Source organism: Camellia sinensis, chromosome 2 (genome assembly GCF_055761805.1).
Source record: "Camellia sinensis isolate YWXY chromosome 2, ASM5576180v1, whole genome shotgun sequence".
NCBI classification, from domain to species: domain Eukaryota; kingdom Viridiplantae; phylum Streptophyta; class Magnoliopsida; order Ericales; family Theaceae; genus Camellia; species Camellia sinensis.
In genome coordinates, this window is record NC_138962.1 from 159,475,983 (window position 1) to 159,503,974 (window position 27,992).

The window sequence follows — 27,992 nt, forward strand, 5'->3', positions numbered from 1 at the left end:
CAAAATCATCACATCATTAGCAAATAACATTTGGATTATTAGTTCTCATGTAAATATATACACACAAATTATTTTACCAGGTCGAACCATGATTACAAATACAAGAACAGAAACAAAGTCTATCCAGTAACCGTCTAGCCGTGATACAGATCCAAGGGTGCAAAAAAACATGTACAGACACAAATCTGTCCACTCCAACAAAAGGAAATAACATTGATATGATACTACATTATATGAGTTATATAAGTTCCTCAAATTTCATATCCTATTTCCATGATTGGCCTCTGAGAAAGCGCCATGGCCCAGTTCCAGTCCCCATCCTGAGCATGCGAAAAACAGAATGAATGGTCAACAAAATGTGGTTTTTTTTTTTCCATATAATCAAATATTAAAGCATAATTGTGCTTATACCAACCAAATTTCTACGACTACTTTTCATAATCATTCTTTTGTAATACTACCAAATTTTATTATGTTTTTGTTCATTTGCAATGCGTAAAACTACTTTTATTCCACACCCCTATGAGCTAAGAAGAAAGGGAAACACAACTTGTTGACAAAAAGAATAACATAAAGAATGACTTCTCCATTTTATGAAAATTTCATTTCAATATCAAGTTTAAACTATGTATATTACCCTTATGCTTTTCCCTTTCACACGCTAGTATTATATGTAAAAATGTTGTACGCAAGTTCCTTGCTTATTTAATTGTTAAATCCTGATTAGTATCGTTATACATATATATATATTATCCTTACTTTCTATTAAGTATGGATACAGATGTAGGACACATTTAAGATATATCACTTAGATAAATTTTGAAAAAGTAAGGTACTATTTTAATCGCACTATATATATTTTTCTTTCAAGAAGTTACTGAAAACATTTCTTGTGTTTATTCTAACAATCATTTAATGCTATGCAAGAATTATTATAATCTTAATTTCATAATAGTTTGGATACATGAACTAGAGAGAGTATATGATAAACCAAACCAAGCCCTAAGTCCCATCAAATGGAGTCAGCTACATGAATCCTTTTTCTCCACGCGGCTTTATCAAAGGCCATTTCATTAGTCAAATTAAGTAGGTCTATATCTCTATTTACAACGCTAGCCAACATTAATCTAGGCCTACCCAGTCCCCTAATACTTCCATCTACCCTCACTGCATCGTGTCTCTTCACTACTGCCTCTGTTGGTCTCCGTTAAATATGACCAAACCATCTCAATCGATTCTCTCTCAACTTATTTTCTATTGGTGTTACTCCTACCCATTCCCAAATACACTCGTTCCTAATTTTGTCTTATCTAGTCTTGCCACACATCCACCTTAGCATCCTCATCTCAACCACATTCATCTTATCTACATGTTGTTTCTTAGTTGCCTAACACTCCGTCCCATACAACGTCGCTGGTCTAATAGCCATTCTATAGAACTTACCTTTTAGTCTAGTGGGTATTCATTTATCGCACAATTTCCCAAACTCACTTCTCCACTTACTCCATCCCGCCTTAATCCTATGGGCCACATCCGCATCAATCTCTCCCGCCGTTGTGATGATTGACCCTAAATAACGAAAATGTTCACTTTTAAGCAGTTCTTAATTCTCAATCTTACTTCTCTTCTGCTTTCATTATTACTGTTACTAAATTTACACTCCATGTACTCTGTCTTAGTTTTGTTTATCCGGAATCCTTTAGATTCAAGTGCTTTTCTTCGAATCTCCAACTTTGTGTTAACTCCTTCTCTAGTTTCATCCACTAGCACGATATCGTCTGCAAAAAACATATACCATAGCACGTCATCTTAAATATTTCTCGTCAACTCATTCATAACTAAAACAAAAAGATAAGGACTTAAGGTAGATCCTTGGTGTAACCTTACAGTGAAAGGAAATTCATTTGCTATGAAGCACGGGTACTCCAAAAATGGTGCCGTACTCGTACCGGGTACTTACCGGGTGCTGGTACGCATACCGGTACGGCTGCATGCGTACCGGATACGGCAAACAGTGTCTCGGTACGTTTGGGAGAACTGGTACGGCTTGGGTACGCCGTGGGTACGCCGGGGTACGGTAGAACTCAGCTGTTCCGAACACGGAAGAGAAGAAACAGAGAAGAGAGGAGAGAAGAGAGGAGTACCTGGTTTGAAGCTCCGACGGCTCCGACGACCTTCGATCAACCTCGACGACCTTCGATCGACCTTTGACGACCTTCGCCTTCTCTTTCTCTCTCTCTTTCTCACTTCGCCTATTTCTCTCCTCTCTCTTCGACTCTGTTTCTCTCTTAGCTATAACCTAGATATAGATATTATATATAGATATATATATATAGTATAAATTATAATTTATATTATATTATTATAACTTTTTATTTTTTTATTATATATTTTTATTTATGTTTTTATAAATTATACTTATATATGTGTATGATATGTTTTTATTTATATATTATATATATAGCCTTTATAAATTATTTAAAAAAATAGATCAAAAAAATTAATAAATTAGAACACAAAAATTAATAATCAATCATACTTATATAATGTTAATAATCAAAAAAATTAATTAGAACAAAATTATAAAAATTAATTAGAACAAAATTAATAATCAATCATACTTTTTAGTTTTGATATTTAATTTCAATTTGTAGGTTGGATCTTTTAACCATAATTATAAAAAATAAAAAAAATATCGACGTACCGCAGCCGTACCCGTATCCTACTTTTTTGAGGTTTTGCCGTATCGGCGTACCCGCACTCGTACCCCTACCGTACTCGTACCCGCACCCGTGCTTCTTAGTTCATTTGTCTCTCCAGCAGGTGATCTAATAGTGGTCCCCACCCCTTCATACATGTCCCTAATCACATCAATGTAACCTTTTGTCACCCCTTTCTTCTCTAATATCCACCATATTATATCCCGAGACACTCTATCATATACTTTCTTAAGGTCGATAAACACTATATGAATGTTTCTTTTTTTTCTCTCTACACTTTTCTATTACTCTCCTCAAAAGATAGACCACTTCCATTGTTAACCTTCTAGGCATAAATCCAAATTGATTCTCTAACACCTCTGTTATATCTCACAATCGGCGTTCCATCACCCTCTCCCACACTTTCATTATATGACATATTAGCTTAATTTCTCTATAGTTGTTGCAATTCTGGACATCTCCTTTATTTTTATAAATTGACACTAAAATACTCTTCCGCCACTCATCTAGCATGTTCCTAGCCAACAAAATTTTGCTAAACAACCTAGTCAACAAAATTTTGCTAAATAGCCTAGTCAACAAAATTTTGCTAAGCAACTCCCTTTTTACCCAAACAACTTCCAAGCTTCAATAGGGATATCATCGGGTCCTAAAATCTTATTTGATTTTATCTTCTTAAGTACAATCTCCACTTCAAAGTTCCTAATCCTGCAATAGAACCTATAGTCTTGATTTATCGTATTACTGGCTATTTCTTCCCTTATTGACGTACCTCCATGTTCCTCATTTAATAGTTTCTCAAAATAATTCTTCCATCTCTCCTTAATCTCTTCATCCTTCACCAATACCTTCGAATCCTCACTCTTAATGCACTTAACTTTGATTAAAATCTCTTGTTTTCCTCTCCCGTATCTCAGCAAGTTTGTATACTCTCTTCTATCTCTCTTTACTATCTAGTCTAGTGTATAGGTCATCCTAAGCTTTCAACTTAGCCTCTCTCACTACTTTCTTGACCTCCTTATTAGCCAATCTATAGCTCTCAAGATTTTCCTCAGTTCTATCCTTCTTCCACTTTTTAAAACACTCTTTTTTTGTCTTAACTACCGTTTGAACGTCTTCCCTCCACCACCAAGTTTCCCTAGAGCTGGGTCCCGTTCCTTTTGACTGTCCGAACACTTCCCTAGAGATTCTCCTCATACAATTGGCCATCGAGTTCCACATAGTGTTAGCATCATCTTCCAAGTCCCAAATACCTTCTTTATCCATTCTATTCTTAAATATTTCTAGTTTATCCCTTTTTAGATCCCACCATCTTGTCCTACGACGCCCACCATCCTTCCTAAATTGGTATTGCCCTTTAAAACATAAATCTAGTACCAAAAACCTATATTGAGAGGTCAAGCTCTTTTCAGGAATCACCTTACAATCATTGTATTGTAGGCGGTCCACTTTTCTTACTAAAAAGTAATCTATTTGGCTCTTAACTGACCCACTCTTAAAGGTTATCCAATGCTCCTCCCTCTTCTTATACATAGTATTGGCCACCACTAGGTCAAAAGCGAACGCAAAATTTAAGATACGCTCTCCAGCCTCATTTCTATCACCAAAACCGTATCCACCATGCACCCTTTCATAGCCTAGTTTATCTATGCCTACATGGCCATTAAAATCTCCACCTATAACTAGGTTCTCTCCTACGGGTATCTCCTGTAAGATCTCATCCATTCGCTCCCGAAAATCCTTTTTAGTCTAATCATCTAATCTTACTTAAGGGGCTAGAGAGAGTATACTATAAGTCTCAAAAAATAAATAAATAAATAAATAAAAAATCAAATTATGGATACTTTTAGAATGTATCGGATTCTGCAAGTATACGAGGAATATAGGTATCTGAGACATATGATATGATCTGACTTTTTTTGAATAAGTATATGTGATTCATATTTCTGGCATGTTGCTTCAACTAGCAGACAATAGAGGTTCTACAAGGGCAGGTTTGAGTATAAATGTGTCAAATAAGAAAAGTGGTCCAATTTATAGTTTCCTTCTAAAATTTCATCAGTTTTGAACTGGAAATGTGCTTGAAATGGACTAATTATTCACGGAATTAACAAAGGAAATTACCTCCAAATCCCAGCAAATGCACGCAGGCCCATATAAATGGTTAAAGCAAACCATATGCCAACAAAGCCGTGGCTTTTCCAAAGAAGGAATAAAGATGCAATGCTCACTACAGATACCAGAACCTGATGATACAATAATAATTTTTAGTTAAAAAGGAGTATATATAGACAAAATTTAAAAAAATATGTTTTTGTTCCTTGCCTGGAGGAAACACTTGTATACTTACCATGGAGTATGCAGAATAAATAAAATCTGATGCTCCAAAGTTCACGCCATCAAAAACAAAGGCCAATGAATTGATTGGTTGTGTAGCTGCTACAAACTGATGGGAGTAGATCATAAATTTCAGTTTAGACTCACGAAATAAGTAACAATACTGACATATGAAAACAAATATTTCTTTGCTTGTAAATTTGTTTTAGCAATAGAGGAAAAAAAAAAAAAGAAGTAGCCATTTTGCCAGTAGATGGAATTACCGGAATGCCTATACTAATGAGGTGAACAACATTTTTGTCCTTCGTAAATATTCCAGATCCAAATTGCAACCCAAGTCCAACAACTACAGTGAGCCCCAGACCCAGTACAAATCCCATCTGCAAAATAGAACCTCTCAAACATATTTAGGCTTTGTATAATCAAAATTGAAGAGGGTAACAAAGCAATTGGGTTTGTTGAGAGAACGATTTGTACACTAATAATTGGAAAATGGTTTACCTGCAACACTCTAGCTGCAACAGCTTTTGCTTTCACATAATCCTTCTCAGCAAACGCACAAGCAAGGATAGCCTGGAAGAATGAGAGAGAGAAAAACATTAATTGATTGATCAATTTATGTCACAATTGGAAAAAAACAAAAATACAGAGTTTCGTTGTTATTTGGTTAGGCTCTCTTTGGTTGTCAGAAATTGGAGGGAGACACACAAAAAAGAGTTTCTCACATTGTCTTCCCTGAATAAATAGAAGAATTTCTCCCAAATATTAGAAAGTGGAAAAATTAAAAAGACCAGCAGGTGGCCATACCTGTCCAGCAACAGCCAAACCATCAGAAAGAAGCGATGAGGTCATCCAGACCTGTAAACAAATCTGAAATGCAGCCATAGGTGTTGTACCAAGTCTCGCAGCCAATGATGCTGCTAAGGTTACACAGAATGTCACAGCTATTACCCTTGCCAACAATAGAAAACCTGTGTCCAAGCAGAAAAAAAGTTGTTAAAAGACAACTAAACTTGAAGTTAATAGGAATTATTATTCATAAAGTAAACAATAAGAAGGAGAGTCAATAGGGAGGTTTGATCCTTAAAAAGTGACTTGTTCATTTCAGAAAAACAAATTTGGATAAGATCAAGTACGAGAAAAGCAAGCCATTCGTAAGTTTTATGACCTTTTCTCACTTAAAGTATTCAATAGCTAAGATGATATTATTGTTCATAAGAACTATACTACTGCTTAATCCTTTTAATTAGTGATCACATGCAAAAGGCGACATTTTTGGGGACAATTTAAAAAGTAAGAAAATTGAATTTGTAAACTGAAGGCCATAGACAAAATAGAAGGCTATGGACTTCTGAATATTTCATCAATGAAACTTTTGAGACTTGGTCCTTAATATGACAGTGTATTTATTCCATCTAGGCTGCAATAAACAAAAAAGAACTTCTGACAGTGGGTGCATTAAACTCCTTACCATTTTTAAGAAACCGACTGAACTGCAAATCTTTGACACTTGGAGGTAAGAGAACAACTTTTTGCATCAATTTACACAAGAGGATCACTGAAATTAAATATCTGAAAAAACGTTACAAGTATAAATAGTCAGAGAAGAGTCTTTGGAAGATCAAGACATTAAACTTGGAAAACTACATTTAAATATGCACTATATGGTGGAAAGTCTTTGACTATAACTTACTGAGAAAGAACGTGTGCAATGGCTGCACCATTGACTCCCAAATGGCACACAAATATAAGAATTGGGTCCAGTATTATATTCAGTGAGTCTCCTGCAACTACATGAGACAGAAACCAGATTAAAGGGAGTTTGCTGAAATGTCTTCTAGGAGTTTGGGTGTATTTTGATGTCTAAAATACTTACTTTCTGCACTAAAAAGAGACTTCATAACAATTTTGATGTAGTCCATGACATTCACGATTTATAAAATTACTCCCTATCCCAAAATATTAGTCCCTTTTGGGGAATCCAACTTTTTTCGGTGGTACAATTATTACACTTCAAAAATATTGACTTTTCATAACTACCCTTTGACTTTTTTTGGGAACATCGATTGTCATAAATATACATTTTGTATATTAATGTTAATGAATTTAAATGAAGGACAAAATAAGAAATTCATGTTATTTTAGTCCTTGATTTTTGAAAAGGGATTAATATTTTGGGATAATGAAAAATGGAACAAGGGACTAATATTTTAGGACGGAGGGAATATTTACTATGTTTTGTTCCAGAGAAAAGATATGGTTTACTAGTTGCTGAGATTGTTCTTGCAAAGGAAAAGAGTGAACTGAGAAAAAAGAAAATAATATATAAATCTAGAAATTTATGTTTACCTGTGGCATATAAGGGAGTTCTGGTGTCCTTAAATCCCCGAAAGACCCCTTGCATGGCCAAAGAGAGGAGAACAGCAGGAGCACCAAGTGCCCTTAAAGTCAAATATCTTTGTGCTGGATTTAGCATAGGGGAGCCCTGCACAATGCAAGAAAGGCTTCATTATTCATAGCTGTTTACAATGTCATAAGATTAATAATGCATGTAACATTTTGGTATGTGGAACAAAAATGAGAATGTGGTACACATAGTATGACAAGAGCATAGCCATATAAACCGCTGGGTTTGAATTCATTATTCCTAGATGCAAATCTTTAAATATGTTATAATGGGATCAATTATGTAGAAGCATACGTAGACATCCCATTTTGACCCGCCTTAAGACTTGGGCGCCCTTTCCTAAGCACCCAAGGATGAAAATCCGGAACGCGTGTTACCTTCGATTTCTCCAGCATAGAGCTCAAGTTTGAAAGCGGATCCTAACATTTTTCTTCCGTTTTGGCCAAATGTTTTAGACCTTTAAAAACCTTTTTTAAAATGATCTTTTGTCATGCACAAATCCGATCATTGCCATGATGTTCAAGCTCATCTTTTCAATCAAAATGTTGTGATTTTTGTTAAACCAAGCAAAGACAAAGTGGGAAAGAATGGAAAGAAGAAGAATTCTCTCGAAAAACCTTGGTTTTCCTTTTAATTTGTCTCGGCCGTACAAAATTTAGTCTAGCCGTACAACTTTTATGCCTTGCTGGCCATATTTTGGCTGGCCGGCCATAAAAGAGAAGGTTAGGCATCTTTTGGATGGCCATACAAAATTATCAAGAACCAGAGCAGTTTCGGGGAGATGGCCCCCCATGCATGTGAGGTTGTCACCTTCGCAATTTTTGAGCGAATTACAGATCAAGCAACCTTCAGCCTATAAATTCACCTCTCTTTCACTAATTGGGAAGGGGAGAGGGTTTACCAAGGCATAGAGACACTCATCTTTGATCTCAAAGCCTTTTGAGACTTTCAAATTTTCTCTCTATACTTACACTTATAGATTCACCATTGGAGCTTGAAGCTACTTTCTGCTAGGAATTCAAGTCTAATCCTAGAAGCTTGAGGGTGCTTGAAAGAGGGTTTTCTAATCAAGAAGCATTTCTTCATCACTAAAAGTAAGTTCTTCAACTTTCTTTGCACTTTCACTTCCATTTTCTCTCTTGCCAAACACTCTGAAATTTTGAATTTAATTGTTTAATATGTGATTGGGCCTTGTGGATAATGGAGGGGATTAGCCACCCCTCCGTAAGATTGATTGGATTACTTGAATTCTAGTTTTTGTAACACTTTCTCTCTCATTTTCTCACCTCCCAAACGCTCGATATTCTGATTTTCTTGGATAATTTAGATTAGTTTTGGACTTGTATAGAGGGTTCTAGTCCTACCCTATAGCTTGTTTTGATAATTGTTGTGTTTGCTTTCATTTTCTCTCAATTTTCATCACTTTCTCACCAATTTTCTCATCATCCAAACTATTTTAATTTTCATAATTCAATCCTTGCTTATATTCTAATGAGCTTTTAGGATTGTCTTGTGGGATTAATTGGGTGATCCATGCGCTTAAATTGTTGACTAAAGTGTTTTTCAATCTCATTTTCTTTCATCTTCTCTCTACTTTCTTGTTCCACCTAGAAGTGACTTGTAATCTACTCTCTCCATCCACTTTTAACATGGTTTTGGGTATCTATTTACTGTTTTCCATGAGAGATGATGTAAATTCATATTCACTTCTTTGATTTGCTTCTTGTTTGGCTTCCATTTTATGTATGTCTCCTATAATCATCATTGATATTCCATATCTTTGATGATCAGAGAAGTCTATCATCTATGGCAGTTCTCATCCTTGTTTTGCTTCCATGATCATCATGTGATTTTCTATATCCATTAGTGATTGAGGAAGACCAGCATCCCATCTCCTCTATGATGAGAATGATGGATTTGATCTATGATGCACGGACACGAACACACGACACGGACACGCGGACATGCAATTTTTCAAAAAATGGGAGACATGACATGTTGGGGACATGTTTAATATATATAATTTTATTTATTTATTACATGTCTAAAATAAAAAGAAAATCATTAATTCTTATACAATTACAAAAATAATAAAATTAATAAACACATTTCTTAAATTTGTTTTAATAAAAAATGAGTTTTTTTAAATAAAAATAATGTATTCTATGAATTTTAGGTTTAACAAAAATAAGGATTAAAAAAAAAAGAAAAAAGGAAAAAAAAAGGAGGGGAGAAATCAAGAAAATAAAGGAGAAAGAAACATGAGAGAGAGAGAGAGAGAGAGAGAGAGAGAGAAACGGGTGAATCAAGAAAAAGATAGAACCCAAAAAAAAATTAAAAAATAAAAAGAGAAACAAAAGAGGAGAGAGTGAAATCAGAAAAGGCAGAGAGAATGAGAGAAGATGAAGACGAAAAGGGAGTGTGAGAGAGAGAGAGAAACGGGTGAATCAAGAAAAAGATAGAACCCAAAAAAAAATTAAAAAATAAAAAGAGAAACAAAAGAGGAGAGAGTGAAATCAGAAAAGGCAGAGAGAATGAGAGAAGATGAAGACGAAAAGGGAGAGTGAAACAAAAAAGGGAGGAGAAGAAGAAGAACAAAGAAGATGAAGGAGACAGAGAAGACAAAGAGAAGAAGAAGAGAGAAGACGAAGAAGAATACCTCAGGCTTCTTCGATTGATCTAAACAAGTTTGGGTTTCTTCCTCTCCCTCGATCTCTTTCTCTATTTCTCTGTCTCCTCTCCTCCCTCGATCTCTTTCTCTGTCTCTTCTCCAACAATTAGGGCATCTTCGATCCACCTCGCGCGCGTCCGGAAAGTGTCACGGCGTGTCCATGGCATGTCCGACTGGAAAAATTTTTAAAAAAATTTAAAAAAAATAGGGGGCACATTAGAGAGTGTTGGACATGGACACGCGTCGTCGGGCACATGTCCACAGCATGTTCGACGCGTGTTCGTGTCCGACACTCGTACGCAAGCCCTGGGGAAGTGTCGATGCTTCATAGGATTTGATTCATTTTCATTCTTCATTTGTTTGTTTCTATGATCATCATGTAGTATTTTGTGATGCTTGGTGGCTTTTCATGTGTTTTATCTTATAGCTTGGTCAATATAGTTCGCTTCCATTATCCTTGTCATTTTGCTCTCTATTAGTATAGATGTATGTATATCCATCTCATCTCTTTCTATCCCTCTCATTTAGAGCTTTCCATATTCTTGGCATCATATCTTTCTTTATTCATAATTTATTCATATTTTGCATCCATTTTTCATACATAAGGCTTGGTTTATCTCTCTTCTATTTACCTTTTATGTAATTATTTGCGTTATCCCATGTCTTGAGATGGTTCATATATCACATGTTAGTAGCCAAGTCTTTAGTTATATTTGTGTATCGCGTTAGTTTCTTTGCATCTAAGATCATGCATGTTTTTCTAATCCTTTTTGCTTGGCTTGGTGCTGAGGAGTACTAGGTGAGCTTCTTTCATCTTGACATCCCAATTGTGTGTGTTTTCTTTACTATGTCTAGCATTCTTACCATGCGGCTACTTGCTTACTTGATATATCTCTTTGGATGCCAGCGGATGGAGGTTATTTCACTAAAGTTCGGAAGATATTGATTTCCATGCATGTAGACTCATCTTTTCTTTGAGTTACACTTTTAAAACTCTTTTCTAAACTCATGAAATCAAAACATTCAAAAGTAAGTGATTTAGTTTATACTTGTTTGTTTCACATAGTAATTTTAGCATTAATAATCGGAACGTAGGCATATATTGGTAATGAATCTCATCTAGAATTAAGAGGCCGATCTTTGATTAGATGAGTGGGGATGCTTAATTCATGATCTTCCCCCTTCATACCTAAGTTCCCAAACCGAGACACTTTGATTACGACAGACACTGGCCTTTGGCAAGAGTTATAGATTTCCTAATTTTCCCAAAAGATTAAGTGGTGACTCTGAGTCCGGTGGTGTAGTCTATTTTTGGCATTTCATGTGATTAGTGAATTTTCGATAGATTTGTCAAATTTAGACTCTCATTCTATTTCACATTGCACTCGTGGAACTAGACCTAGAGGGTTCTAACTATCGGACGTCCACAGACCCTCCGCCCAAGAGATCCTACAATATAGCATTAGGCTTATACTAAGTATAGTTTTTAATGCCCTATGACTCTTTCGCCAATCTACTCCCAACACTCTCATTCGTTGTTAGCTTGCCATTAATCTTAAATCCATTATTTTATTTTTTTAGTTTTTTGTCGTTAGGAGGAACAAATTTAATAGAAGCAATTGCAAAACAATTTTTGAATTGCGGAATGGAACAAGAGTATAAAATGTTTACATTCAGAAATATAAATTGCTAGTGGATCAATTTTCCTAGAAACTCTGTTCTACTTCTACTCTTTCACCAAAAATTTGGCAAATTGAAGTTATCATTTATTTAGTACATTAACCATCACAAAAAAATAAATAAATAAATAAAAATTTAAAACAAAATGTTAATCTAAGTTTGGTAACAAGCATACACAAAAGAAACAGCAACGTAAACAATTATAATGTAGAGGGACAACATCCACAATAAATACACAAGTTAGCTTAATTAAAAAAGGAGATACTCACAGATTTCACACCCATGAAGCTCAAGATCGGTTTTGCTAGGAATATAAGGAATATGGTCTGAAGGATGCCAAGGATACATCCCAGAAGAATTGCAGTAGATGCTGAAGGAATGTGACGCTTCTCTTTTTTTAATTTGGCCTTATTCTTTGGACTGCTAGTAGTGACAGTTGGAGATTTGTATGCAGTTGTTTTGAAATCTGAGTAAGAAAGCACAGAAGCAATAACTTGATGTTAAAATGATAGGTTTAGTCAGCATTTGCTAATTTCCTAGAACCTATAAAGCTATTGAACCTCATAAGGTTCTAAACATAAACATAAATTTTTTTTGACAAGGGTTAAAAAAGCCAATTTACATGACCTAGTATGCACCAACATAATGGCAATATGTAGATCAAATTATCTGGTCGATACCTTCTTCTGGCATCAACTCTTTCATTTCACAGATTGTGCCTAAACCCTCTTCCAGGTTCTCAAGCACAACACCTTCCAGTGTCAACTGTTTCATTTCATTCTTTTTGGCTGAAATCTTTTCTGTATTCTCATCTTCGAGAGCCTCTCTGTTTATTCTACCAACAGTATCTTCCTCAGCAACAAAAGAAGTGGTAATGCTGACAAGTGGAAAAATGGTAACCTTTGACGCTTGATTGAAAATAGCAATTGAGACTCCTACTGCAGCAAGTGGCACTGGACCTATAAGATAACAAAAATTATCTGAAGGACCAAAATTTACTCAACAAACTGCATCCGAATAAATTATTATAGGAATGAAACTCTGCAAAGGGATCTCGATGAGCTAGATTGCACAACTGCATCCCTCGTGAGTCATGGCTAATTACATGTCTAGACCACACACCGAACAGTGACATTTGATCCATCTAAAAATGCCAGTAGTAACTGATTTTGTAGTACACGAACAAAAATGTGGTTGAAGACCCGGGCTGTAGCCCAAGTGGTTTTGAGAGGGCACTTAAGTGCTAGTGTGAGGTCTTAGGTTCGAGTCTATGGAGAGGCATTGACCTACATGGTAATTTAACTACTAACTTGCTAACATGTAGATTGTTGAGCTTGTTGTAATGAACAAAATTTATTTGATAATCTTCATAGTGGTACCACCACAAAAATACAAAGATTTGTTGTATTGTTGATACATGAAGGCAATAATACAGAACATCTCCAGTAGATTGTGCTGTTTCACTCGTGCCAATGCCATAATTTAGCACACTACAATATCAAAATGCAATATTTTGAGAAACCCACTCCAGCAATGCAAATGCTATTTTTTAGCATGATTTAATTTCTACCACATGTACCAAATTATATGTATTCGAGTATTGTTAAACTAAACTTATAATTCAGTAATTAATATATCTAAAACTTCAATTCATTTAGCTTTATTCATACTTGAATTAAATAAAATTCAATGATTAGTATTTGCCGAAGGAATTCTTTCAAATTCTATTTTGAATAACAAATATTTAATATAAAGGTTATCTTAAAATAAAAAAATTATTTGTAAATTAAGTTATTGAATTTATATTAAAAATACAATGATGTGGATAGCATCATGCTAAATTTGGCACAATGATAGCACACTGCTAGAGTCCCCCACTCTTCCCCCCCCCCCCCCCCCCCCCCCCTTTTGATAAATTTTAGCAATAGCACAATAATATAGCAACTGGTAGAGTTGCCCTCAAAGTGAGATATGATCTCACAATTTGAACTAAAAGCATACCTGATTCACAAGGAGCAATTATCTCAAGAAATTATCCAAGTAAAAAGTAATCAAGGTCATTCAAGAGAAAACAAAAAAGAACATAAAGACAGACCTAAGCGGCCAATGAATGCTGTGTCAATTAAAGAAGCAATGGGGTCAGCAGCTAATGCCAGCGCTGCAGGGAATGCAATCTGCAGTATCTCCACCCCAAGTGCATCCAACTTGAAAACATGCCTAAAAAACAATTTACCGAACAAAAATCAGCCAGTAGAATCATATATATCTGTTACATTCCTTTTCAGAGAAAGTATCTGACAGACTGAATGATAAAGTTCCCTGGAATTATAAATAAATGATGCACCGCTTAGAAAACAAAACAATCCGAGCTAAACTGCAAGTATCAAATCTCAGTCTGCTCTATCTGAAGAGATGAACTCATCTTGCTAAGCATGTCACAATCAAGAAATAGATACTTTTTAAAGGTTGAAGCTTTCCTCGTAATCATCAGTATCATGTTTCTTATTAACAACACAAATTCTTTGCCACCTACGTAGCACTAGCAGAACTTGAGATAATTTGCAAATACAACATAGTTGAACTGTACCTGGCATCTTTGAAGAAAATAAAAAGTGGCAACTTCCACTTTCTCTCCTGCACAGGCATATCACCATTCTTAGCCATGACTAGTAAACTCCAGAAACCTTATGGTGTATTATTTAAGCACTTTCAATGCAACTGACTCAACCAACTTTTCCTATCCAAAACCTGCAGGGAACAGGATAATTAAGTTGCATGCGCTGCATAGGAATAAGAAAACATATTCATGATTGTTTTTTGACAACCAAATAGGGCTATAGCAAAGGAAGTGTACACATGTTATCAAAGTCCACATAAAACTAAAAGCAAGAAAAACACATAAATAAATCCCAGTAAACAAAGCACGCTTAAGAGCAATGTTGACATCGATTTAAAGCCAACCTCTTAACTCGGAGTGATGAATAGGAATATCAGAGCAGTAGATACAGTAAAAGAAAAGGCACGAGTATGCTCAAATAGAAAAGTTGAAGTGAATTTATAGACTACTTATCAACTCAGTGAAAGTATAAACCTACCTCAGTTCTTGGAGACAACATACCGTCAACGGATGTCTCAGTAATTTAATAACATGCAATAAAAGGTTGCGGACTTTACAAGAAAACAGAGTAACTGATTTTGCAGCGGGTACCCAAATGAATTTATTAAAATAACTAAAAATATCAGGTCTTTCACTTGGAAGATGCTTGTGGATTTTTCTTTCCCACAATTGAACATAAAGGCCTGTTTGGTAACGTTTATATTTATAGTTTATATTTTTTTATTTAGAAAATTTTTGAAAACTGTAAACAAAAACTTGTTTAGTTTCTGTTTTCAATTTCAAAAAGTTGTAAACAGTTTCCAAAATTTATTAAATTTTGAGACCACAAAAGAGTTGGTTTTATTCTTTTGTTTATTATTTATTTGTTTTTCATTTCTTCTTATTTCTCCCACCTTTGTCAATCACCACCCATTACTCATCATTATCGGCAACCATCGCCAACGACCTACTCCACCAACCACCTCCCTTAACCACCAACCACCGACAGTAACCTCATTCGGCCACCACTTTTTGTTGAAAACCACCTTCAACTACCACCTTAGACAGTCAGTCGACCACCATCTCTGACCACCAGCAATCACTTTTGGCCACCACTTCCTGTGGCCATCAATCAACTCCGGCCACTGCCAACCACCTCTCACCAATGGCAAATATCTTTGACCACTACTTCCTGCGGCTGACCACCACTTCTAGTTACCATCTCCAATTGTCGACAACCACCCTTTTCACTTGTTTTCAAAACAAAATTTTAAAATATTTGTGTATCAAACACATGTTTTGTTTTCATTTTTACCCAAAATAAACATAAACATGTTTAATGTTTTTTTGAAAATTAAAAATAGTAAATTGTAAACGTTGCCATACGGCACCAAAGCAATTACTGTTTTTTTAATTTTTTTTAAAGCATAAACATTACCTTGTAAACAAAATTATGCCAGAAGCAAGCAAAAATGTTTCCATGAACAAATTAAAGATTTACAAATTGGAAAGTGATTTGCAAACAAAATTTCTGTACAAAAAAGCCTACCTCAATGTTGTGTCAATGACAATTTTGAAATAACAAGTCACTTTCATGGGTCTTTTACCTTAGTTTAAAATGGATGAATAACAATTTGACACATCATTCCGTACGAATTTCATGTATAACTTATCTGTTTATATATCATTACTTTTGCAAAATTTACAGTTGATCAAGATTCAAACAAAGATTCAGGTTGGCTCTGACTAATTCACATAATGGCAATCTCAATGCAAAATAATTAAACATATTGAATACTAAATTTAAGAGCAATAAGTAACCGCAAATTTGTCTGGACTATTAAGGAAATGTGAAAAAGGAATTGCATATAACACCTCCCTTGGATCTACACTCCCCTGATAATAACATATCAAGAACCTTTAATTCAAGTGAAAACAAAACAGCAATATCACTATCATTGAAAAATGTCACACAGAGAGACAAAATAGTGACAGACCGGCTGTCTGTGCATCACCATTGCGAAGATCCGTGCCATTTCTTCCCCAAATGCCACCCAAATAGAATATTGCAAGCATTAAGTTATTGTATCCATCCAATCCTATCAAAACCTAAAAAGTTCAATAAACAAATGCATCAAATTGCAAATCACAAAAACATTACACACGAATAAACAAATGAAACCCAACAAGCAATTTCATAATCTAATGGTTACAAAAATTGGTAAATTGTCGATTCACTAGTCTAAAAGGCATATTATTGAAACTGACCCAACTGCGTAAACAATCATAAAAGTTGAAAAAAAAAAAAACACATTGCTACCTTCATTTTGTGGAGTCCTATGAAATTTTGTTCCCACATTAGTCCTACACAGACTAAACTAAAGTTTCAAAGATGAACCGGGTCTCGAGGACATTGAACCTCGAGAGAGAGACGAAATCGAAGAAGAATGAAGCTCTCGCCGCATGTACTCCTTGCAGTGATCAACCACATGAACGAGTGTTGGATTTCGATTCATTAGGGAAATGAGTGAACCAAAATTCATAGAGATCGGGAAAACATTTTATAGGATCTTGATCTAGAGTTGCATTTCCTTCAATTGGCAAGTCTCAAGCGCGAATCCAGGGTTTGCATTTCGTTCGATTGGGTTAATGGAAATTGGAACACTGTGTGTTGGTACATCTGATCACGTTCATGAATGATCACTCAATTGAAGTATGTTCAATTCAATAGCTCATCACAAGTATGTTCAATTCAATAGCTTATCACAACACAAGATAGAAGGGCATCACACATTCAAATTTTGGTTAAAAATTACTCAGGCATGTTCAACCGTGACTCAAGTCTCTATATTGGGAAATCAATGGGATATAAATTTGCAACACTGTAGGTAAGGTAACACTTACGTTTTCAGTTTTCTATTTATATTTATAAAAATTTTAAAAATTCAAATAAAAACTTGTTTGGTAAATTTTCGGTTTATAAATTAGTGGTCTCAGTTTATAAATTTGGCCAAAAAATGTAAACTCAAAAAATATGTTTCCATTTTGAGTTTTCAGTTTTTTTTTTTTACCACCCAACACTAGCCACCACCCGCCACCCATATTCCACCACCATTTTCCGCTACCACCACCCACCCGCCACCACCACCTGCCACCACCACCCGCCAGCCGTCACCACCACCCACCTACCAGCCATCAGCCACCACCGGCCACCCACTTGCCACCACCACCCACCCCTCGCCATCGCCACCGCCACCGCCACCGCCGCCACCATCACCCATCTGCCATCCACCCGCCACTGCCATTCACCACCCGCCACCATCCACCTGCCACCACTATCCACCACCCACCACCACCAGCCACCTGCCACTCACCCGCCACCGCCACCGCCACCACCCACCACCCACCACCCACCACCCGCCACCGTCACCCACCCACCCATCACTACCACCACCACCCGCCATCCACCACCCACCTACCACCACCACCCACCACCCGCCACCACTACCACCACCACCACCCACTCACTACCACCCATCACCGTCACCCACCCACCCACCACCACCACCCGCCACCTACCCGCCACCACCACCCACCCACCATCACCACCTGCCATCCGCCACCCACCTGCCACCACCACCCACCACTCGCCACCATCACCCATCCACCCACCCATCACCATCACCCACCCACCCACCACCACCACCCACCACCACCACCCGCCATCCACCACCTACCTGCCACCACCACCCGCCATTCACCACCACCACCACCACCACCCACTCGCTACTACCCACCACCCGTCACCGCCACCCATCCACTCACCACTACCACCCACCCGCTACCACCCACCATCCACCGTCACCACTTTCCACCACCGTCTTCCGCCGCCACTTGCCATTTCTCACTCTTTTTTATATTTTTTAAAATTTTTAAACATTTTGTCAATTACCAAACGCGTTTGTAGTTTATGTTTTTGTAAATATAAACTGAAAACATAAACGTTACCAAACAGACCCTAAGTTTTTAGTGTATTTCTAGCTACATGTAAATGTTTAGGGAAACTACAATTTAGTGTAATTTGTTAAAAACAATTTTAAATAAGTGGTAAAGTTTATGAATATTAATAATTATAATTATAATTTTTTTTTATTAATTTGTAATTATTTTGTTAAGAGATCACTGATTTGTAATTTTTCTAAATATTTTCCACTGTCAAATATTTATTCAAAAATTTCAACATTAATATTTTATAACAATCGTGATTGGTAGCTCGAAACCCAACCTCCCGAATCGCCCGAATTTGAAAAACGATGTCGTTTTTGCAATTTTTTTTTTTTTTTTTGGTTTAATCAAAAACGAAGAAGAAGAAGAAGGAAAAAGAAGAATTTGAGGGGCCATCAACCAGGGGAGAAGGAAGAAGAAGAAGAAGAAGAAGAAGAAGAAGAGAAGGGAAGGGCCATCAACCAGGGGCGGAGGCGCGGTGGAGGCCGAGCTGCTGCGACGATCGGCCTGCGACGAAGAGCTGCGATCGGCCGACGATCGGCCGAGCTGCGACGGAGAGCTGCGATCGGCCGATCTTCTCTCTTTTCTCCCTCTCTCTCTCTCTGTTTCCCTCTCTCCTCTCCTCTCTCTCTCTCTCCCTCGCTCTTTCTTGCCTTCCCCCTCTTCATTTTTCGGGGGATTCCGGGGGGGGATTTTTGGGGAAAAAATCATTTTCGATTTTATAATTGTCAAATTTATTTTTGTCATTAATGAAATTTTTACTCAAATTTATGCTTATATATATATGAGATCATATTGCTCAAATATGGTCATTGGATGATTCATATAAAATGAAAGCATGCACTTAATTATTTTAGTGTGTATTGAGAGAAAATGGGTACTAAAAATTTAAAGCGTGAAAATAGGATCACTCAAGAAGAACTAGCAAACTTTTAGAATTTTTTTTTTTTTTAAAAGAAGGCATTTTATCATACTAGTTGTGTTCATGTCATGTCGTATCGAGTTTGTATTAGAATTTTCTGAATATTAGTTGAAACAATTTATTTTATTTTTTGTGTTATTGCGTCTTTGTGAACATGTTATGTCAAAAAAAATTTCAACATTAATAAAATATTCTAAAGTACTATTTGATAACTTTCACATTTTTTTTAATAAAAAAATCAAACATGTTTATATTATTTTTTGGTAAAAACAAAAACAAAAATCATATTTTGGTACTTAAGTATTTTTAACAACTTGTTTTGAAAATAAGTTGGTGAAGTAGTTGACAAGAGGTAATGGCCAAGGATGAAGGGTAGCTATTGTACCATTTGCACAACAGTTATTCAGTCGATGGGGCCTATTTCAAGTTTCATCTTAATTATTCGAACCGTATAATATTTAGGATTTTTTGAGTAACATTTATGTAAAAAATCAAATTGATTGAAAATCGATAGCACTATGATTAAATAAATTTTGTATCAATAAAAATAAATGATGAGTGTGATTTTGAGTAAAAAACTAAATACAAAATTTATTTTGTCATAGTGCTACTAAAATTCGATCAATTAGATTTTTTATAAGAACGTTCTACTTGAAAAATCTTAAATATTGAATGATTTGAATCATCAAGGTAAGACTCAAAGTGGGCCCTATTGCCCGAATAGCAGTGATGGCACAACAATCACCCTTCATCCAATGGCCGAATGAAGTTTTGTCAATGGTCAAATATGGTGGTTCATTGCTGGAGGTGCTTCTTGATGGTCAAAAAAGATTGTGCTAAAGGTGGTTGCCAGTTGCTCAAAATGTTAGTTAGAGGTGATTTTCATCAAGAAGTGGTGAATAAAGGTGATTTTTAGCAAGAGGTGGTAATTGAAGATGATTTCTGATAAGAAGTGATTGGTTGGTATCTGCCAAAGGTGGTTAGCAGCCTCCAAATGATGTATTTTTTAAGGTGGATTCTGGTAAGACTAAAGCTAAAGGATGTATTTATTTTAGTATGCTCAAACAATTTTGTTTAGTTTTAGATACCGTGGACAAGTTTTAGGATGCATTTATAAACAATTGGAATGAGAATATATCCCTTTAACATTTATTATTAGGAGTAATATATGTCTAAAGGCACTCCCCACTATAATCAAGCCCAATCTAAGCCAACCATCAAAATTTCAAAATACTAAATTTGAAAAATGAATTTTAAATTTCGAAACAGAAAAGCACTAAATCTTAGTACTATATGATCTCACAGACAATGGTTGAATCTTCTCCTTAGAATTGATTTGGGCCATCCAAATGTCCACATAGGACAAATGTCTCTAACACATTTTCAAAATCAGTCTTGTTTCGTTATATAGATATAGGCTCATTTTGTTACACTAGCGACTAAGGTGTTATTTGCTTAAAGTAGAAAATTATGTAGTAAAATGTGAATATTGAGAAGTTGTTTGGCTAGCACCAAAAAAGTGCACTTTTTTAGCTTTTTACATTTTTTTGGTCATATCAAATCTCTATTTTTTTACACATCTTTTTGTAAAAAAAAAAAAAACAACCCTTGAATTTTTAAATTTGAAAATTGTTAAATATGTATTAAATTTATGTGTTGAATTTAATCAATTTAATGGTGGCGATGATGGTGATTTGTATGGTGGCAATAGTGGTGATGGTAGTAGAGTGAGAATGGTAGTGGCGTTAGTGAAATAATGACGATACACTTTAATGGTGAGGTAATTATAAAAGATAGAAAATTTAGCAGACATACAATATTAAATAAGAAGTCCGTAACTTAAAATTTTGTAATATTTTTTTAGAGGTATTTAATTTTTTTTTTAAAGTTATATAAATTATGGTTATTAAACATAATTTATTTTTACTTAATATTGAATTTTACTAAATTGAGTTATGAAATACAATTATAACTTTTCCCTCTAAAATCTGATCTTTCCCTCCTCTTTTCCCAAGGCTAAACAATAGAAGAAAATCTATCCACTTTATCTCTTGAATTACATGTATGGGTGCAACAATGTTAGGAATAACTCCTAAATTACACATTGAGTCCTTGTTTGGGAATAGATTTTTTTAGTAATTTTTTAATTTTTTAATTAAAATATAATGTAAAAAAAATTGGTATATTTGGGATGACTTTTTAACTTTTTATGAAAAGATGTGTAAAAAGTAGAAAGAAAATGGAATATTTGACTTTTTGGCATGAGTGGTTGATTTTTTAGTTTTTTTTGGTAACTTTTTGGCATCTTTTCGTAAAAAATTAAAAAATCATCCCAAACATACTAATTTTTTTTATGTCATATTTTAACTAAAAATTGAAAAAATTAGTAAAAAAATCTGTTCCAAACAAGGCCTAAGGCCTGGTTTGGCATACACTATAAAAGCCAAAAAGTCAAAAAGTTACTCAAAAAGTCAAAAAGTTAACACTATCCACTAAAAAAAATATTAAAAAAATAATATCCACATAATAATACAAATAAAAAAAAAATACAATTAACAAGGTATGACGTGATGGGCCCGTCAGTGACTGGAAAAAAAAATAGGGAGTAAAATATTCATTAAATTAGATGGTAGAGCTGGGCCCGTGGGGGCCACCATGGGTCCCGTTTTGATAATCTGAACCATGCAATATATAGAACTCGTCTAGTACTACATACTTATTAAAAATCATGTGTATCAGATATCGCTAAATATATGATCAAATCAGTTTTGTATAAAAATGGATGGTGTTATAGTTAACAATTAACAAAAAAAACTATCATGATCAGATAGCTATCGATATCCAATCAACGTGATTTTTTGCAAATATATAGTACTCGACGAGTTCTACATATTGAACGGTTCCGATTAGTAAAACAGGACCCATGGTAGGCCCCCATGGGCCAAATAGAACCGACAAATTTTTGCCCGAAAAGTAGAGAATCAATCTCCTACGCACCCTCTACCGCGCTGCTTCCAACCATACGTCCTACACTATTACTTTATTCCCCTATACATTTATTTATATAATTTTTTAATACACATTTTTTTATAAAAAGTCAAAAAATTAACCCAAACATTCATATTTTTTTCCTCAACTTTTTAGTCCAAAAAGATAAAAATGCACTTATTTAGGATACCCCAAACAAAGTGTCAATTTATATATATTATGAGTGGTATTATAGGAAGTTTTTATCCCTAATTTCTTTAGACTAAAGTCTGGTTTGGTAGAACTTTTTAGGGCAAATTACATATACTCCCTTGAGGTTTAGCACAATTACAGATACCCCTTGAGGTTTGAAAAATTACATATACCCCCTCTGAAAGTATTATTTGCATAACAAATTATGGGGCAAATTATTATGAAAATATAAACCTCAGGGGTCAATTTGTTATGAAAATATAAACCACAGGAGTATCTGTAATTTTTAAAACCTCAGGAGTATCTGTAATTTAGCCAAATCTTGAGGGAGGTGTATGTAATTTGTCCAACTTTTTAATAGGACAAAAGGTAATACTTTATTAATAAAAATAAAACATTAAAAAAATGGAAACAAATTTTAAAAAATGAATAGGTATCCCCCTCCTATGGTAGATATTTTTGGTAGATTTTGTTGTTAACAGCTGGTTTGGCAAATAGTCGATTTTTTGTTTTTTTTTTCTACGACTTAAATATCCTTTTTTTTTTTCTTTTTTTTTTTTCTTTTTTTTTTTAAGCAAAAAGCAAGCAGTGACTTCCGTCAAATTTTCAGGAGTTGGTTTTATTACTAGTGTAGGCTTTATTTTCTCTTATTAGGTTCTAATTATCTGGAAAAATTCTTTTAATAGTGTTAAAGAACATTTTATGTCATCACATTTTCTAGAGAACTATGTTGGGTGCTTAATCATGACTACTTGCTATGTAATTTTTTTAAGTTATTAATAATATTAAAGATAATTACATTTGTTTATCATATTTAATCTACCAGGGCAAATTTCACTTTATTTCATTATGGTTTGACTTATGTACAGATTACTCTCATTTCATTTAGAAATAATCACATAATCTCTTTGTGCTTGTAAACTGAAATGCATTGTTAGGCCAATCAATATTTTAACAAAAAAGATTAAAATATCCTCATATATAAGTAACCCAAGTGTGTAAAATATGAATATTTTCATCATTTGTTTAGGAGAAAAAAATGCACTTTAACCCTTGTACTTTATTTTATGTGCGATTTATCTGCTTAAAATTTGAAAATGAACATATAATTCTCTTATATTTGGCATATGTTTCACATTTGTTATTAAGTTGAATGAAATATTTACCGGTGCACCTTAATTCATAAATTACAAGAGAATTATGTAGTTATTTCCAAATAAGGGGATGGTAATTTGCACATGGACAAAAGCAATAGACTTCATTAATGCAAAAATAGCACATAAGATAATAAATTAAATATGACTAATGAAATATTAATTACAAAATTATATTTAAGTAGGCAAGTGAATGGGGCACAATTACTCAAGCACATCCATACAAAGGCAAAGAAAAGGCTCAATACAACATGGACCGAGATGGAGGTTCGTCCCTAGCATCCTTCTATACCTTGAGTGGGCAAGATTATGGGCGAAGCCCATTCCCACTCTGAAGTGGGCCAAGTAGCGGGTTTAGTCCTAGCCCTTTCCCTACTCTGAAGTGGACAAGGCCATGGGCCTAGCCCAAGCACCCATCTATACTTCGAAATAGGGTTGAAAAGATGGGCCTAGCCCTAACATGTGAGTTAAGCTGAGTTAGGCTTGAATAGATCACCCAATACCATGTGTTGAAAGAATGCGTGGTGCTTGCAAATAGCAGAATTGCCTACCAAAGTCTTCACTCTCCTCCAATAAGGAAAGACTAGCATAACGACTATACCATGTGGTGGAGAGAGGAACTTGGTAAGCAAGTCAGGTCCTCTCTATAAAAGGTAACCTCGCTCCCCTTTGCAAGGGATCGATTTCATTTCTCTTTATACACATTGGTCTTCTCTACTTTCCCTTTACCAGACGTTGGTATTGACTCGACCGTCGGAGGGGTTTTCGACCAAACCCCTATCGGGCAGCTTAACTATCTATTTCTTGTGCATGCCTTCACCTATCAGTGCACCAAGGTTCGTCCACGAAGTTCCTTTTCTCTTTATTGCGGAAATCAGTCCACACAACAAGTGATTGCCAAAAAAAAAGGACATAAAATGGCTACTTTGGAATTTGTTCAGGGACTTTTATGAGTTTTTCTTTTAAAATTTTGTTTTGTTGAAACATATTTTAGAGATCAAAGTTAGTTTTAATACAACAAAGAAGATGATAGTCAAAAGAGTTATGGAATTGGGATTGTAGTTCTTGACTTGGTCGGAAAATATACAAACACTAGAGTTGGGATGGAATTTGGTGAGTCGGTTAGGTTAAGAAGTTATTCAAACTTAATTCCATTGCACTGAGATTTGTTCAAATCCATTCAAACTTAACTTGAATTGTACTGATATTTGTTCAAATCCATTCAAGCTAGACTTGCAATCCAAATTTGTTTGTCCAAGTTTAACCCGAATATAATAAATTCAACTTGGGCTAGGCCTGAATTACCCATAAATCTGATTTTCTTTTTTCTTTTTTCCAATTAGGCTTATTAATTTGTGAAAGTTAGGCCATATTCATTTTTTTTTTTTTGGGGGGGGGGAAGGGGGGAATCATGAATAATATCAAAAATAGTAATTTATTAATGAATGAGAAAGAGATAATGAGAGAGAGAGAGAGAGAGAGAGAGAGAGAGAGAGAGATGAGAATCAAGGAAACGATGTGTTGCATATATTGTCTTTGCCATTTCTCGATGAAAAAAAGAAAGGTAAATTATACTGACACTCCCTGAGGATTCTAGTCAATAGAGATTCCTCTCTTACGTTTGAAAAATTATGTCTCCTCCCCTGTGATTTGCAATCTCATTACAAATTAATAGCTGATGTCATGTTCTAAAATTTTCTAAATGATCATTTTGTCCCTTTTCCTACGATTTCTTATTTCTATCATCATGATTATATTCTACACCTTTCCATCATTAAATTCTACATGAACAGAGTGATGATATACAAACATAAATTTTATATAAATTTTCAAACACAATGATATAACTTAATGGTGACATTTTATTTTAAAGCAAAATACCCATAAACATGATTTATATTTATAACAATATTACTATCACAATATTTTTATGATATTTTTTGTATAAATTTCTATATATGAATAGAATTTTTCTTTTTTTTTTTTCTCGTCCATTCACCCACATTTATAACAGTATTACCAAACATCTTCATTCACATTTATTACAGTATTACTGAATTTTTATATTTTTGTATTTTTTTTATATTTGGTGAATTAAAAAAAATCACAAAATATTATATTTCTTAAGTATATCTAGATTAGGTGAATCTAAAAAATAAAATAAAAAAAACTACTTAAAAAATTTTAAAAAAAGTAAAAATAATAATAAAAAAACACGAAAAATAAAGAAATTTAAGTTCTTGTGTGTATTAAACTAAGGCCTCGTTTGGGAACTCTCCATTTCAGTCAAAAAGTCAAAAAGTTACTAAATTAGCCAAAAAACCAACAACTCATACAAAAAAGTCAAAGATTCTCTTTTCTCTCTACTTTTTGCACATCTTTTCGTAAAAAGCCAAATAGTCATCCCAAACATACTAGTTTTTTTTAGCTCATATTTTAGCCAAATAGTCAAAAAGTTACTAAATTTGCCTGTTCCCAAACGAGGCCTAAATAAGATCATTATTCTTTCTCTTGAAATGACATGAACAAAATATCAATATTATTTTATATGTATAAAGGCTAAAGGGCAAATATGTCATTTTAATCTGACAGTGAGTAAGTGTAATTTTTCAAACGTGAGGGAGCGATCTGTATTAAATAGAAATCTCAAGGAATGTCAGTGTAATTTACCCAAAAAAGAAATGAAAGGGTTTTATGTTGTATACTTGTTCTAAATGATAAATATGATCTCATAATTGATATAATTTTATCATCATCCATAGCTAATAATTTATATATATGATTCGGTTCAAGTTGCTCGAGTTTCCTATTGTCCATACTTGAGCCTGACCCAAATTTAATTTTAAGTTTTGAATTCTATCCAATCCACACCAAACAAGTTCTTTAGACTCTTCGTACATACAGCCCATCTTCCTCCCCTAGTGGCTATCGTCTTCCTCTTACACCGCGCCCTACTTCGTCTCACAATAAGTCATAGCTTTCATCGTTATCCCAACTCAACGTAATACTTTCTTACCCCGCAACCCCTCTTCAAACATTTTCTATTCCTCATTATCTGAAAGTGAATTTGTATGATTATTAATAGATCCCATAGTTTAAAAATATTTATTTAATTCTTAATTAGTTTTTGTAATTATTTGAAAGTTATTTGAAAGTGGTTTGGTATAATCTTTAGTACATCCGTGTGATTTGAAAACAAAGCCATTGAAACTTTGTTTAGATTTTCAGTCCCAAATAAACTTAAAATATTCAGACTTGTTACGCTAAACATACTTAAAATGTTTGGTGAATAAAACTAATTTATTCTACTTTTGGGTGTTTAAGTTTGAACATTTTAAGTTTGTTTTGAGACATAAGTCTATACAAATTAAGTTTGTTCAGATGCAACTCAAATCCAGAAATTTTTGGATGGAAGATCGATGAGGCGCCGACGAATGATAAAAGAGAGGAGGAATGGTGATAGAGTAGGGAAAGGAGGGACTGGGGATGGTTATGTTGGTGACTGAAGGTGTAAGAGATGACGGTGATGACGGTCAAAGATTTTGTGATGGAGGTGATAGCAGTAGGCGTTAGAACAAATAATATCTTTTAAAAAATATTATGCATCCCAAATAATTTATCAAATTTTTTAATTTTAGTTTGTAGTAAAATTGCAGTTAGAAAATTATTGAAAATGGGGGTGACAGAAATATAAAAATGAGGTGTAATCCTTTTAAATTTGATGTCAACCCTCAATCACTTTGGGAAGTTGACTATTTTGCCTATTGATTTCAATTTAATTTTTAAAGAGTAGTTATAATTAGACTAAATTGACACAACATGAAAAATTCAAATACAAAATTGATAAAATAAAATTATAAAGATAAAATTGACACAAAAAGTAAATTATAGTGATTACAAATACAATTCACACTTAGTACTGTTTGAATTATGGGTAGAGTGACACTAGCCTGAAGCAGAAGATCAAAACTGGGCTTTCTCTCAACAGAAAAATATATTTTGACTCAATAAAGCTTAAATTGTGACCTCTTCATGGCATTTGGACTGAGGACATGAAAATATTGACCAATCATTTGATCTAATCTAGTTTTAGAATGGCAATGTATGAAAAGAAAGTGAAAGGAGAAGAATCATATGAAGGAATAAATAACCTAAAGTTAGAAATATAGATTATAGAATGCAAAGCAAAGCTGACCTTATATTCAGAGTCCTCACTAAAGAGAACGGCAAAGTTCTTCAAGTTCTCTATAACAAACCCAAATCCAACATACACTTCACCCCTTGAGGTACCCCCTCTTCACTTTCTTACATCATTTTTAT

The 27,992-nt window shown here is 34.5% G+C and overlaps 1 protein-coding gene across 5 annotated transcripts; it reads right to left on the minus strand.

The window, feature by feature from the left end:
- Positions 1-16: 16 nt before the first annotated feature.
- On the minus strand, positions 17-27,992 carry LOC114291664 (protein DETOXIFICATION 43). 5 transcript variants are annotated; one of them, XM_082915975.1, is made up of 15 exons: positions 27,868-27,992; positions 16,409-16,520; positions 14,403-14,563; positions 13,911-14,032; positions 12,496-12,774; positions 12,085-12,281; positions 7,407-7,542; positions 6,751-6,847; positions 6,529-6,629; positions 5,865-6,028; positions 5,559-5,630; positions 5,321-5,437; positions 5,071-5,166; positions 4,845-4,966; positions 17-320 (listed from the first exon to the last, which is right to left on the minus strand). In XM_082915975.1, exons 3-15 carry the CDS (start codon positions 14,477-14,479, stop codon positions 266-268), a joined length of 1,635 nt encoding a protein of 544 aa, XP_082772101.1. In that variant the 5' UTR covers positions 14,480-14,563; positions 16,409-16,520; positions 27,868-27,992; the 3' UTR covers positions 17-265. The 5 variants fall into 5 exon arrangements, with proteins under 5 accessions (XP_082772101.1, XP_082772102.1, XP_082772105.1 ...); XM_082915976.1 differs by lacking the exon at positions 27,868-27,992 and adding an exon at positions 16,732-17,267; XM_082915979.1 differs by lacking the exon at positions 16,409-16,520 and having other exon boundaries at positions 27,868-27,937.